Source organism: Rhinolophus sinicus, chromosome 12 (genome assembly GCF_057876585.1).
Source record: "Rhinolophus sinicus isolate RSI-liver-muscle chromosome 12, RSI-T2T, whole genome shotgun sequence".
Classification (NCBI taxonomy): Eukaryota; Metazoa; Chordata; class Mammalia; order Chiroptera; family Rhinolophidae; genus Rhinolophus; species Rhinolophus sinicus.
Genome location: NC_142512.1, coordinates 20101088 through 20116398, shown reverse-complemented (window position 1 = coordinate 20116398; position 15311 = coordinate 20101088). Strand labels below are relative to the sequence as shown.

Below are 15311 nucleotides of genomic sequence, written 5' to 3'. Positions count from 1 at the left end.
ATTCTGAGATCTTTCCTTTTTTAGTCCTAGAACATTTATTTTATAAAATGACACTGAAAGTTGACGATAATTGATATTTTTTACGTGCTTCCTTAGCAACTTAAAAAATGTCTCACTCTACGTTGCCCTCCCCCCCGCCCCATTTGTGTGTGTGTGTGTGTGTGTGTGTGTGTGTGTGTGTGTTTGTTGCACTGATTTGTGAAACCCAAATATCTGTTCATCTCCTACCTAGAAAAATACATTCTAAATGGTAAGTGGTCACTTACCTTTTCAGAACAAATCTCAATTAACATACCCTTCAAGAAGAACACTTAACAAAATCTTACTTTTCATTCTTAACAGCTTTCTCCATAAAAACGGTCCACAAGTATATCAAATTAGCCCTAACAACTACTGTCAAGTACTTAATGAAACACTTCTTCATAACCCTTGACAATTTAACAGGAGTGAATTTAATAATAGCAATAAATACAGATGGGACTACACAAATGAAGAGGGTTCTGATGCATAATTCTTTCTGTATTAGGTGGCATCTCAGCTTTCTCATCTGAAATGAACCAAGAAATTAATTATAGTGATCGTAGCAGTAAGAAAAAAAAATCAAAATCAAATCGATACTCTTGGAAAGAATGCTTTAGTTCTTTTTACCCACCACCCACTTCACGTATGCTGGAGCCAACAGCCTAAAGGAAGCTCCAAAGAGAAGGCAGGCTTTAAGATAAGGAATGTGGTTTCTGACCTTGTTGTGAAGGAGAGTGCAATAGTGGCTTCTCCCATTTACATTGTAGGGCAATAAAATGCAGTTGCACAAGCATTAGCCCAAAATTGCTTCAAGAGAGAGTAGGCTTACGAGCAAAGGTATTCTTAATTCTAGGCAACCTTCCAACCTGCCTCACCTGTCTTCCTCTAACGTGAAGGCAGATTCTCCTCCACCCTCCATTCTCCTCTGAACCCCTTCACCTTCCGGCACCTCCCATCTCAGGAGGAATTTGCCCGGGATGGACTTTATCTTGCACACCACTGCTACATGTCTGCTTATGGAGGATCATTGGCCCCAGCCCAGAGTACTTACAGAGCTGTTTCTCTTTGAGGATCTTCACCCTTTACGCAGAGCTAAAGGCAAACGGAACAAGGCTAATGAGTTTTCCTGCTTTTCTGAAGCCCAGGGATAAACACTTTGAATGCATCAGGGTGTCTCAAGGGACAGGAAACCCAAATGTCTGTCAATCTCCTACCTAGAAAAAGACACACCCATACAGAGGTGGCTGGAAATACAGCCACCTCTTCACTAGTCGAAGCCTTATTTCTTTGGCCAGATTAATCATTTTTATTGAACATAGAGAATATGTAATTCTTAAGCCAAAATGCTTCCAGGATTCTGAGGTTGTTGAGTATTTCTTTATTTTGTCGGAAAAAATTTTCTTTGGTTTGGAACAGGGGGTGGGTGAATTTCTTCTTGGGAGACACTGTTGCCCTGAATCATACCCAGTTACCATGTTTCAAGGAGAATGCCTTTTGTTGGACAATGAACTCAGCCTCGGCCACACTGGCCTTTCCTTAGAGGCTTTCTGCCCGATTTGCTTCCCTTTGGCACTGGATTCACTGGTGGAGTCAAATACCTGGTACTAACCTCTGCATACACATACTCTGACCTGCATCATGCTAACCAACAAGGCTAACTATTCAACAATTCTCACCCCAGCCCACCACAGCCAGGGCGTATGGCTGTGCTCAAGAGGTGAGCAGCAAGTGCCATCTTTTTCATGCAGACCTCGGAACCCAGGGCAGATGCTCCTATATTTATTTACTGTACCAAAGGCACACAAAGCAACAATAAGGGACATTTAAAAGGAATAAAAATCAGCCCCAATACCCTCTACCCCTAACACCGCAGCCATTTTCATTCCGGTCTTGTCCATATGCACGTGTGTTCTTTGTAAATCTGTACTCATAATATATGTACAACTTTTATTCCTTCGAGCAACTTCCATTTTAGATCTTATGGTAGAGAGACCAGATTGTCCAATTATGGCTCCTAACGCTAGTCGCTTACAGAGTTAGTTCTCTGCCTTTATTTAGAGGACTTTTTACCTAAATGGCTTAGAATACTTAGATACCTTCATGATTCTTTTTCTTCTAGCAATCAGTCCAAAACACAGTGTCAGAAAGACCACAACACTGGCAGCAATAATGGGTTCTATGGGTATCGCCGCAGCTCTGTCTGTTGAAAATGCAAACACAGAAAACAAGAACTAACATTTATATGCTTCTAATTTATGTACGTCTCATATGTCCCAGCCACAGTGCCTTGCACTTTACAGAAGTATTATTAGTCCCGATTTTACAGGGGAGAAGCCCGGGACTTGGAGAGGTTACTTTACTTGTCCAAAGTCACAGAACTAGTAACTGGCAGAGACAGGTTGCAAATCCATTCCTTTGTGGAAGGATCATTTACGGTCGTATGAGTAACTGCCCCAAAGCAGGTCGTCAGACCATTTTATGCCACGCGGAAAGCAGAAGTAAGAGGAACTCAATGGTTTTTCCTGCTGTTTGAAAAGCCCGAAAGATAGCGGGAGGCGTTCCAGAGGGGGAAAGAGAGGGAGGAAAGCTTTAAGAGAAAAAAATGGAAAGGTGAAGAGCTGGCTGGACTGAGGGGAGAGGGGTCTGTGGGCCCCAGGAGCAGTGGGGGCCCTTGTAGCTGTACTGTCATCTGCCCCAAGCAGGTGACAAGACGTTATGTAAGGCGGCTGCACAGTGCCCCTAGGGAAGAAGTGCTTTAAGCACCAGCCTTGCCGACCCTTGCCTAGATTGTTATACCTCTCTAAATGACAGGGAGGAATAGAGAGTTTACTTCTAACTTGCACTAGGAAGAGCTCAGCAGCAACCATGACAGCCCGGAAATGAAAGTGTCCTTGTTTTCTTACATCCGGGAAGCTCAGAGCTATTTTGCGCATCAGGCATGACGGGCACAGGTGCCTGTGATCGCACGCTTTCCAAGAGCCTTTGAAAATAATTGAGACCTGAAAACAAAGTATTGGCTCCGAAACAAGAAAAAGTGACATTAATCAATATTGATAAATGTTTAAACATCTGTAAAATGTAACTGTGTGTCCACTATAACTCACTGTTAAATAATAATGTTTAAACCTTAAGAATCACATGAATAATTTATAGCAGAATGTATGTACATTATAAAAATCCTTTCAAAATTTTTACAGCAGAAAAGTGTATTTAATGTGCTTCATTTTACTATGTTTGATAGGATAGGGGATGAAATTTTCAAAAATTAAGAGTGCTTAGGGTCAAAAAGGTACTTAAACGGCCCTGTCTAAGCCCCTGGGTTCTGTTGCCACCCTAGGAGGGCAAGGGGCTCCAATTATGGTTCGGATAAAATTTTAGGAATGTATAGAAAATCAAGAGTGTCCTCTTTATTGTACAATTGAGTTTGTGGAGGAAAATATATAGTCAACAAATATTTACTGAATGACTACTGTGTGTTAGGTGCAATGCTCGCCCTGGCAAAAAAACAGAGCAGACAAGGAAGGCTCCTGCCTTCGTGGAGCTCATATTCCAGTGGGGAAGACAGATACTGAACAAACAAAAACTATCGATTGAGGTAAATAATATAAAGGACACAGAGAGTATATGAGGCGTGAAAGGCGGGGAGGAGGGAAAAGAGGAGACTTTAGATACATCTAATTTTAAAGCCCAATCGCTGTATGTCTCAAGATTATGATATAGGTTTTATCCGTCCATAGTTGTATGATGCATTAACCAATTACCTTCTAATTGTTTTCTTCTCCTCTTCTGTCCAGTTCCTGCTTAGGATCATTTTGGGGGGTCTAATAAATGGATTAAGCATCCGTTACTCTTGCTCCCTTTTGGTTGTTGCTAAAAATTATTCTCATGAGGGTGTGGGCTGCATTAACCTTCTAGAGAAACTCTGCTCCGCGGGCCTGGGCCTTATCATAAGCCCTGGCCCATAATTGCAAACCCTGGGACATACCAAAGGGCTTCACCTTACAGGGGACCCTCTCTATTTGCAGGGCGAATGAAAGATGTCAAAATGAAGGGGGAGCAACTGTGGGATAATTAGGACAAGAAATCAGAATTCAGTCACAAATTGGAATCGTCTTACCGAGCTCCATAAAATGAAGCCACGTGGGACAGTTTTCACTCCATAAACAAGCTGAAATAAATTGCCTGACCCATCGGCTCACTTTGGATTCCAAGTTTCTGTTGAAATTTGGCAAGTGTAACTGCATCTCTCCCCTTGCCCTGTTTTACTCTCTTGTTTGTAACCAGACCTGGTATTTTTCCCCCATGTTCCTTATGGTACAATAATCCCAGTACATGGGCTAAAAATCTTATGCTCAAGAAAAGACCCTTGATGTCATTTCCAGCTTTGCATGGCCTCATTTAGAAACTTCCCCACTGAGCGGTGAAGGTGAGAGAGGCAAACGTGGCATTCAGCCTGACCACCAGCAGCCCCATGCTTATGCCGCTCAGGCTGCCAACCACCAGGGAAGTAATAAAGCAGGATGAAATAAGAAAAACAAGTTGGTTTGGAAGAGCTCCACCCCAAACAGGATTCTGCCCACCTGAAAGCCAATTTGTCAAGCTGGCATCCTGCTTGCCACACAAGCTGTATACTTTTTTTTTTTTTATGTGACATAGAGCAATTATGATTCCATCTGAACTAAGAGGGATGTTGCAATTCCCCGCCTCTGCATGTGGTCTGTATAATGAGTTAGAATGGCATGACCCGAGGCCCCCCCCACCAACTATGCTTCTGTGGTCCTGGGGGAAGTGAATAGCCACAGATTTCAATATGGTGCCCCTTCGACTACTTCTGACCCCATGAGTACTTAGGTTATTTGTGTGTGTGGTTTTTAAAGCAGATAGCCCCTGGGCATACCATCACTGTTCTGCAGGACAAATTACTGAACACACCAATAACCACAGGAATGGGCATTCCACCTCAGCAGCTCTCGTGGTCAGATCCCCATTAGGGGGAGGAAATAAGAAGCCCTATGGCCACATCAGTCTAACACTTCTGGCAGGGGTTCAGTTAGCCTCCAGGGAACTGGCAAGAAAGGCAACAAGTGGGCACAGGGAGGCAAATGACAAAGTGAATGATGTTCTAATAAGATACAGGAGCCTCAGCTTGTTTGGCTGTTCCTACCTTCATGGCCCCAGACCAGGATATGTGTGTGCGAGCATTGTCTGCATCTGCTACACCAGGTATCTCGCCTTTCTCTTTTTGCATGAACACGAAACATGGGGAGGGACAAACACTTGGAGCTTCATTTGTTCCTTGTATTGTGGGGGTGATAAACCTGAGTAGGTGTAGCATGAAGCCAAGATAAGGGCTTTTACCTTCCATTTTCCCCCACTCCCTCTTCTGATTGGCCTATAGGTTACAGTTTTAGAGTTAGGAGTGATTTTAGAGATCCATTTTCCTATCTAGTCAGTATCTTTTTTCTTTATGTGTTCCTGCCCTCCGTCTGTCATCAGGCTGTGAACTCAAAAGTCCAGTTCTTACAAACCTTGTTGCCCAGGAGAATTCATGGAAATACTCCCTAAAAGCCAACCAGAATCGTCTTCTCCTACATGGTTCTAGAAAAGGACTTTTGCTCAAAAAGTAGTGTCCTATCTATATATAATGGGCACAATTCCCATAAAAGGAAGGACTAAAATTCTTAGTGGAAAACTAAGGGGGATAATTCTCCAAAGACCATCCTCGCTGCTGATCATAACTGTCATCATCATTTGTTGTCATGAAAAATATTTACTGAGCATCTATTCTGAGTTTTGCGCTGTGCTGGATACAATTTAAAAAGAGAGTTACCTGTGACAAAGAGATGAAAGTCTTTGGTCTCTGTTTTCAGAGGTGAGTTTGCAAAACAGCGGTAGGTTCCGTTGTCAGATTTCTTGACTTTCGTGATTGACAGTTGAAGAGACTCACTTGTCTGTTGGACTTGGTGATGATTTTTCTCTAAATTCAGGATGCTGTTGTTTCTGTACCACAGCATTTGAGCCTGGGGGTTGGATTTCACATTGCAAACCAACTTCACATCACTGCCTTCCTCAGCCGTTTGGAACTCATCTCCACTTAGGAGAGGAGGAACTGCAAGACTCAAGAATTTAGGTTTCATTAGCAGATAAGCAGTCATTTACCATCAGTGTTCGGGGTCTTCCTTCAGTCTATCTCATGTAGTCATTCATTCATTCATTTGACAAAAATGTATTGAGTACCTACTGTATGCCAAGCACTGGGCTAGGAATTGAGGATACAATGCTAAGTAACATGCATCCAGTTCCAAACCTCATAGAGCTTTTTCCTTATTTTTCTTTCCTTTTCTTTTTTTCTTTTTTTCTTTTTTAAGGAGGGCACAGCTCGCAGTTGCCCCTGCGGGGATCGAACCGTCAACCTTGGTGTTATTAGCACCACGCTCTAACCAACTGACCTAACCAGCCGCCCCAAACCTCATAGGACTTTTAATGTGGTGGAGAAGACAAACCATGAAACAAATCTAGATAATAATGAATCTGTGCCAAGTAGACAATTTGTAATACTGCCCAAGAGTATAAGCCTTGTATCTACTCTGATAGTTAATATGATAAACCAATCTGGGCTAGGGTTGGAGAAAACAGTATGATATTAAGATAGCAGACATTGCAGTTAGCCCTAATTCCATCTATATCCCTTATTGTGACCTTGAGAAATTTACTTAACTGCTAAGTAACTGCTCAGTTTCCTTGTCTAAAAAGTGGGATAATAGCCACCTCATGAGTTGCTGTGAAGATTAAATGAGACAATGCCTGTAAAGAATTTACAACAGTGCTAGTTAGTAATATTATTATCATGGTGGTGGTGGTGGTGGTGATGGTGGTGGTGGTTTTAAGAGCTTGTCACACTCTCTATTTTTCCATTTTATCTAAGCACATTTGCCCCACACACATATTGCATTTCCTCAGTGATCCTCTAGAAATAATGTCCTCCTTCTAGGTGTTCCGATCGAGGCAACTCTGGCATCTATGGAAGGGGAGTGTGACTTTCTGAGTCCCTCTCATCCCTCAGTGTGAGCAATTCCTTACTCCCTCCATGGTAAGGGCAGTCGTAGACCCATAGATAGTTGAACACATTTATCTTCACAGATAATTCCAACCCTCATCCCCATGAAGGCTTTCCAACATCTAGGGGGAGAAATGGCTGAGCTGTCTCTCTCTTCTCCTCTATTTGCATTTTCTGGCCAAGGCGTAGAAGAGTAATAAAATGCTTGAAAAGTGGGCAATAGGAGAGAGATTAAAGGTAGAGAAGGAAGAAGACAGGAGCTTGTATAATCTGCTCACTGAATAATTAGACCCTGAGTAGGATGTGCTATTAATAACTCTCTCAGAATGACATTTTGTTGCTCTTTGGAACGAGCTTGAATTTCGTATCTAAATCCGAGGATTTTATGTGGTATTCAGATATGTAGGAAGCTGCTAGAATGAAGAACATAATTACCAAATATACCAGTTCCACCAATTCCACAGGTCCTATTAGTTATTTCTTTTTATTTAACTATTTTTATGCATATCAATTATACCGGTGTATTCCATTTTTAAAAAATCAGTACGTTTCAGATACAGTTGAGGTCCTTCTTGACTCCACCCTCATCATTTCCTGGCTCCCCAGAGATACCCACTGCTATGAGTTTGATGTAAATCCTTGCAGATCTTTTGTTTTTAAATAGTTTTTTTACACATATAATGTACCTACAGGAAATATATCGTATTGTTTTAGGAGTGTGAGAAGGGTTTACATAAAAGACTTCATTCTCTCAATTACTTGGTTGTTTTTGAGATATATCTATATTGAATCACAGAGATATGGCTCATTGCTTTTACAGTGCTGTAGTCATATGATAATTATATATATGTAATTATATGTAATATGTATAATACATGACTCTTTAATCATTTTGGTGGGCATTAGGTGTTTTCATTTTTGAAATGTTAAATGATGCTTCGATAAACATTCCTTGTATAAGTCTCTTTAAGCACATGGGCATGTGTTTCTCCACAGTTAACATCTAGAAATAGGAATGCTGGGTCATAGAGTAGGCACACTTTAAATTTTGATAGGTATTGCAAAAGAGGTGATCTCAATTTATACTTTCAGCAACAACATACAAAAGAAACTGTTTCTGCACACACTCCCCCAAATAGTGTGTTATTAACTGCTACTTCTAACAATAATAACACTTTCTCAGGATTTAACGTGCTATTCTTGTCAATTTTTATGAGCTCATTTTGATTGATCAATTCCTGAGTTTACGTCAGTTATTGTCCCTATGAATCACTAACTGTTTGGTTTTTGTTTATGTGCTTAGCAACAATATTTAGAAGGTATATTTAAAAAAAAGTAAGGGGGTGGGAGTGGGGAAATACAAAGGAAATACAAAGGAAAGATGATATTAAATGTGAATTCAGGCTAGAAAACTGAAAATCATTTTTTAAAGCCACCAAATCATCTTATTGGCATTTCTGCCCTGCTTCCCTTAGGAAGGTAAGGAACCTGGGGATTTGTGTTCTGTTTCTACTAGCTGCAGCTGTGATAATTCGAGCCCTTAGTATGAGCCTCAGTTTCCTCATCTGTCATTTTTTAAGGATTACAAGACTTCAGTGGTTCCCCTGATAGTCTTAGATTCTATCAAAGTAGGCAGGAGGAAGCTTGCTAAAAATCACATTTTATTAATTCATAGACAATGAAAAACAAAACTCCTTTGCTCAGAACAAGCAAATGATTCACTCTGGAAACTCAAGCTGCAGGATGCCAGTATTTTCCAGAACTAGATTCCTTGGCATTTTCTCTACGCTTTTATCTCAGAACCAATGGTATTAATTTTTCACAGAAAAGTTTGCTGAGCTCGAGTCCAGAGCTCTTTCTACCAAATCATATCACGTCATCACCCTATCCCACATCGCCCCTCATCACACCATTCACACCACCCTCATGTAGAACCAGCTTTCCACCCAAACCATGATCACCTATATAATATCCTTTGAAGGATCCCTAACTCCATAGAATTCCACCAGGGGGTTACCAATTTCTAGAACCCAGCCATCAAAGAGCTTTATCTTTTTGGATTTCAAACATGAACGGCCAATACATTTATGAAAAGGTGAAGACCCTCGTTCTCAATTTGGAAAATGAAAATACAATTTCATATCAGGCTGGCAGATTTCAAACTCAGTGCTTAGGAGGGTGTGGGGAAACAGGCACCCTCATGCTTTGTTGTGGGAGCATAAATAGGGCAACTTGGCAGTATCAGGCAAATGTTAAAATGCATACACTTTTTAGACCCAGATTTCAACTACCCCTTAATGTAATACAGACAACACAGACTAACCAGAAGTTCCTCCTCCCCCCTTTTACTCACAAGTGACATTCAGCACCACTGAGACGGACACCAACTGATCCCTTTGCAGCTTGCAGGTAAAAGTGACTCCATTGTCATTTTCACTGATGGAAGAGACACAGACGGAGCTGGAATTGATTTTATTTCCAGATTTCAAATCCACGGTCCCCTCTTCTCGGTACCAGAGAAGTTCTTCCTCTCTGGTGTGGTTTTGAACAGCACATCTCAGAGATTCTTGAAAGCCAAGATGAGTGTTTAGAATATAGTTCTCAGTTTTACCATTCACAGTTAAAACAGAACCTGGGAGTACAGGAGGAAATTATTAAGATAGAGTGAACAATCTAAATGGCCATCAACAAGGGATTGGTTAAATAGATTTATGTTACATGAGGATAATGAAATACTCTGCAACAATTAAAAAGTCATATTGACCTCTACACTTTTATAAGGAAAAAGATCCATAATATATTACTGACTAAAAAAAAAAGGAAAAGGTTAAAATGATGGCTACCAAATTTTGCTGCACATTGGGATCACCTGGGGGTCTTAAAAAACTTACTGATGCCTTGCTCCCATCCCCAACCATTCTTATTAATTGATATGACTGCAACCTAAGCATTGTGTTTTCTGAAAGCCCCAGGCAATTCTAACGTGCAGTGAAATTGGAAAACTGCGGGCTTAGAAAATAGTATGTACAGAATTATCCCATTTACACACACACTCACACACACACACACGTACACTTATCAGGAAAAGTGTTCAGAAAAATTCTATGTGGAATAATATTGATAAAAATAGAGAAAAAAGTGCAGAAATACTTACCAGACTTAATTTGTTTATGTCAAGGGGTTGGAAGTAGCAAAGTAAGGGGGTGGGAGTGGGGAAATACAAAGGAAAAAGGAATATAGCAAAATGGAAAAATATTTAAGACATAATATTAGATAAATAGGCAGAATGTAAGTTACATTTCTAATATTACTATAAATATATCAAAATTGAATATGCATATGGGCAAACAATTCTGATTAGATAATCGGATTTGGTCTTGCAGTTCTGATGTCTTAATATTGTTTTTGCAGAAAAATAAAAAGCTGTTTAAACAGCTGTGGTTTGTGAGGTAGACAAATCATTGTGGGGTGGGTGATCAGGATATATACTAGCTTGTTTTCATCTCTGATTTTTAGAAATACATATATTCGTTGTATAGTAACAAATCTGACTTTCAGTTTTTACTTTCCAAGTTCAAAAGCAAGTAACAAAAGCTAAAAATGACTTTTGCTGCCACAAATTGCCCCTACATAACATCATTAATATAGTCTATAAACACATTAACTTTTACTTTAAAAAGTGTAATCTGGAAAAAATAATGAGATGGCTGCCTAGTATTTTTTTAATCTGGAAGAATATACACCAAAAACGTTGAGTGGTTATCTTTGGATGATGGCATTTGGAGGGATTTTTATTCTTCTTTATTCTTTTTTTATATTTCCTAATTTAATTTACAATGACTATGTATTACTTTTTAAATCATGGGGGGAGGAAGCTATTACTTTCAGATTGGGGTGAGGAGCAAATGCAGGAAAGATTTTCATGTTAGTGGTATGTTCAGATAAACAGCAGAAGATTATTTGGATATGATTAGTAATAAAATGCATTAAAATGTAGGAGAATTTTGACTGTGGCTTTGGAGAGAATAGAATACTTTACCCTGCTTATAATATCAGAACCATAAAAATATTTTTTCGTTTAATTTTTTAGTATATTATCTGACTCCTGTACTCCAAGCTGTACCAAGTCTGTAGTCATTCCAGTTTGGATTTTGGATTTTCCCAATGACCACTGATCATTTTTTTAATCTGAAATTTTTCTTTATTTAAAATAGTCTGGTGGTTACCAGAGAGAAAGGAGATGGAGGGGAGGTAGAAAAGGGTAAAAGGGGGTCAAATATATGGTGAGGAAAGGAGATTTGACTCTGAGTGGTAAACACAATGCAATATATGGATGATGTATTATAGAATTGTACACTGTATTAATCAATGTCACCCCAATTTAATAAAATAAAAATTTAATTTCATAAAATTTAAAAAAAAAATCACAATACAATTCCAACATAGAAAAGAGGACAAAAAGAATGTGAACTTACTGGTCATCTCACGTGGCAGAAATAAAATCACTAAGAGAAGAAATCTGCATGTTTGCATTAGGCCACTACTCTTCCATGCCATCTTTAACGAGTTCAAGTTGGATCTGCTGGGGGGAAAAGTGCAGTTGTTTCTGTTCTTTGGTCTACACTGAGTTTATGAACCTCCCTTTGTCTATTATGCACTTAAAATGAGGTCCCAGATCAGTCATCCCAGTTATAATGGTACTATTTCTAGTTTTTAAACAAGCCTGTCTGACTACTTAAATTCAAAGTACTTTTAGTATTAAGGATTTTTTATTAAGATAGCAAAAAGAAATCCACAAAGACATAAGCTATAAAATATAGGGCAGCTATAGGGCAGTCCCAGGGAAGATAAAGCCAGCCTTCCCCAGAAAAAATTGAGAATGTCATTTTACCGTGTTTCCCTGAAAATAAGACTTAGCCAGACCATCAGTTCTAATGCGTCTTTTGGAGCAAAAATTAATATACGACTTGATCTTATTTTCATATAATATAAGACTGGGTTTTATATAACATAATATAATGTAATATAATATAATATAATATAATATAATATAATATAATATAATATAATACCAGGTCTTATATTAATTTTTGCTCTAAAAGACGCTTTAGAGCTGATAGTACGGCTAGATCTTATTTTTGGGAAAACACGGTAACAGAAAGAGAAATGAAACTCGCTTCATTCTCAGATGGTCCCTACTGAACAAAATAAATCTTGTTTTGAAAGCCTCTCTTGGGTCATTTTTGTCAAGTTGCTCTCTGGTAATAGAGAGTTTTTGAGACTATTCCAAATCCCATAGATTCAAATGATTTGTACCCTAGGAAACAGTCGCAATGTAGCCTCTAGTCTTAAACCATATCAATCTCCGCTTTTCCCCATCCTTCCACTACTGTCCGGCTCGCAGTACTCCTTCCCCTTGACCTACTCTGGACTAAAAATAATAAATAACAAAGTCCCCTTTACTCCCTTCTTCTGTGCTTTGCTGCTGCCATCCTTCTTCCTAAAATATTCTGCATTTCCATCTAGGAAAAGCAAGTATTTATTACTTCCTTTCAAGAGTACTACTACGAATAAAGTAGAAACACACGTGGAATGCTCTCAATGCAACAGACACTGTGTTAAACACTCTACACATATTATTTAAATCTCATTTAAGCCCCTAACAACCTCATGAGGTCATTTCTAAAGGTTTAGAGAGATTATATAATTTGCCCAAGATCCCAGAGACAGTAAATGTCAGGGCTAATTTGAACCTAGGACTCTCAAGGCCATCGTCTTTCCCACCCTACTGCCTAGATTAATAGTCTCTTCCTTTAAGAAGTGGCTGTTAATCCTTTTCAGTCCCTGGCCACTCCTCAGACCTTCGCAACTTGGAGTTTTATATTAACCTTCAAGAACTGAGACAGACCGATGACTTCTTCAAGCCAGCTCTGCCTCTTCCCATCCCAGGCCTGTCCTGACAGGAGCCAGTTTCGTTCCCGCCAGGCTCACCCTTTCTGGCTGGCAAGCTTGCATCAATCTTTCAATCAGATGCAATGAGTACTAATATTGATTGTTTTGTAATTTAAAAATTTTGCCAAAGAGATTTCTGTCACAGCATTGTAACAGTGATAATTTCAGAATTTGGTCATTAATAGAGTTTTCTCAAGCATTGTCCACTAAAAACTGAAAGTATGGGCTTCTTGGCAGACCTCATGCTACCCTATTAAGAAGAAATATTGACGTCTCCCCTTCGCTTCCACCCACCAAGACTGCAACTTTTCAAAATGAATTTCCCTCCCTTGACTTGTTTTTAGTTTTCTTGACGCTCTACTTTCTACATAGGTCTTACCACTTACCGGCCGAGCTCTGAAAAGCTGACTTCCTTGGCCAATTGCTCCTCCGTCTGAGAACCCTGAATCTTTTCCCTGTTACCATCTTTATAATACTCGAATTAGAATACTTTATGACAGTAAGGTCAAGTCAATAATTAAATTGGGTTCAAAGTCTGTTTCTGGTTATGGATTCTTAGAGAAGACAGTAATTAGGGAAGACATCTTCTTAAGTTCTACGTGTTTATGTGTACCCAAGTTACTAGGTGGGGCCAGATATTACTAACAGAAATGTAATTGTTCCAAGACAGCCTGACCTTACGCAAAAATTGGTAGCTCATCTCACTGAACACTGTCATGCTCAAATGAGATGACTGCTTTGATAATCTGACAGCCTGAGAATTGTGATGGGGGCTAGTCTGAGGACAGGTTTGATTTTCACAGCAGCCAAAACGTTAGGAGATTCGCACAATTTAAATAGTGCTGGAAAAATCTGACTCACCGCTAGTGATCGAAACCCACTGTGTAAGTTGTACTGAGCCGGCCAGGGCAGGGACGGTTTTGTTCCTCGGAGATTCTCACCTGACTGGGGAATCCTTCCATTGCACTTTTAAGAATTAGCACTTGAGGAGAACTATTTTTTTCTTATTGGTTAAAACATACATATGTTGATGGTGTTGTTACAATGTGAATTTTATCTGGCAAGTACTATTGTTCCCATTTATACTAGACTACAATGAAATAATATGTACGGTTATCTGCACATTTGAGCACATTGGTTAAGCATGCCAGGGGTCTGTCTCTTCCTAGCTGTGAGCTGGGAAAGTTATTTCACCTCTGTGAGCCTCAGGTTTTTGGTCAATACAATGGGGAAAATAATAGTGCCCTCCCTACAAAGTCATTGTGAGGATTAAATGAGATAAAGCATGTGAAGCAGCCACACAGCAAGCTTTTAATAAGCCGTAGCTATTGTTGTTATTAACGTAGGCTGGGAAGGGTATAATAAATAAACACGCCTCACGATAGCATTCATTGTCCCAGTAAGAATCATAACTGAGAGCAGGTCCTGTCAGCTGGGTGGCAAGCACCATTTGAGCAGGTTTTGAGTTTGCTTCTCTAGGGTTCTAACAGCAGGGTGTTTTACTAGTGTCATTTTTAAATGAATTCAGCAATGAATTGAGGTCTTGGTTCTGGGTCCCTCCAAAGCTGACCCTAAGACACAGCTTTGGCTGCAAGTAGTTTATTTAAAGGGCATCTCAGGAAGCACAGTAAAGGAGAGATAGAGGGAAGGGAGGAAAACCAGCAAAGGGCGTGACACTGAACAGATTACTGCTGTGGGCAACTTCACTGGGGACCTTTTGACAAGCTCTGTGGAACACACCTCAGAATCAACTCTGGAGGTAGAAGGAAGCTTGGGTATTTATCCAACTTCTCTCCATCACTGGTTCAGGGACACTCTTGGAGTGTTGACTCCCCAGCACCTCCAGCCCACCTGCCCTGTGAGGGCAGAGTGCACTGTCTCTGTCCAGCAATGAATGTTTAGCAAAGACACTCAGGAAATCACCTGCTACTGTGTTTCCCCGAAAATAAGACCTAGCTGGACCATCAGCTGTAATGCGTCTTTTGGAACAAAAATTAATATAAGACCCGGTATTATATTACATTACATTATATTATATTATTATGTAAGACCCGGTCTTATAGTAAAATAAGACCGGGTCTTATATTAATTTTTGCTCCAAAAGACGCATTAGAACTGATGGTTTGGCTAGGTCTTATTTTCAGGGAAACACGGTATCTAGGGACTCTTTACAGGTGACCTCTAGACCAGCCAAAGGAAAGTGGGTAGGGCACCAACATCCCCTTCTACAACTAGATATTAAATGATATTAGGAAATAATGGTTATTTTTTCTTATGTGTG

The 15311-nt window shown here is 39.8% G+C and overlaps 1 protein-coding gene across 3 annotated transcripts; it reads right to left on the bottom strand.

Moving 5' to 3' along the window:
• Positions 1-429: 429 nt before the first annotated feature.
• Positions 430-13486, bottom strand: TMIGD1 (transmembrane and immunoglobulin domain containing 1). 3 transcript variants are annotated; one of them, XM_019739440.3, is made up of 7 exons: positions 13417-13486; positions 11554-11660; positions 9432-9710; positions 5852-6130; positions 2118-2221; positions 1073-1113; positions 430-547 (listed from the first exon to the last, which is right to left on the bottom strand). In XM_019739440.3, exons 2-7 carry the CDS (start codon positions 11633-11635, stop codon positions 544-546), a joined length of 789 nt encoding a protein of 262 aa, XP_019594999.2. In that variant the 5' UTR covers positions 11636-11660; positions 13417-13486; the 3' UTR covers positions 430-543. The 3 variants fall into 3 exon arrangements, with proteins under 3 accessions (XP_019594999.2, XP_074176239.2, XP_088645115.1); XM_074320138.2 differs by having other exon boundaries at positions 11554-11657; positions 13417-13479; XM_088788989.1 differs by lacking the exon at positions 430-547 and having other exon boundaries at positions 1069-1113.
• Between the last annotated feature and the right edge of the window lie 1825 nt (positions 13487-15311).

What these genes read in the sequence shown, in the direction of transcription:
- TMIGD1 (XM_019739440.3), bottom strand. Translation starts at nt 11,635, where the DNA reads ATGGCATGGAAGAGTAGTGGCCTAATGCAAACATGCAGATTTCTTCTC. An exon ending in TCTGCCACGTGAGATGACCA is followed by an intron (nt 9,711 to 11,553) that starts GTAAGTTCACAT and finishes CTGTACTCCCAG; the next exon opens with GTTCTGTTTTAACTGTGAAT. An exon ending in CTTTCATCTCTTTGTCACAG is followed by an intron (nt 2,222 to 5,851) that starts GTAACTCTCTTT and finishes CATTTTCAACAG; the next exon opens with ACAGAGCTGCGGCGATACCC.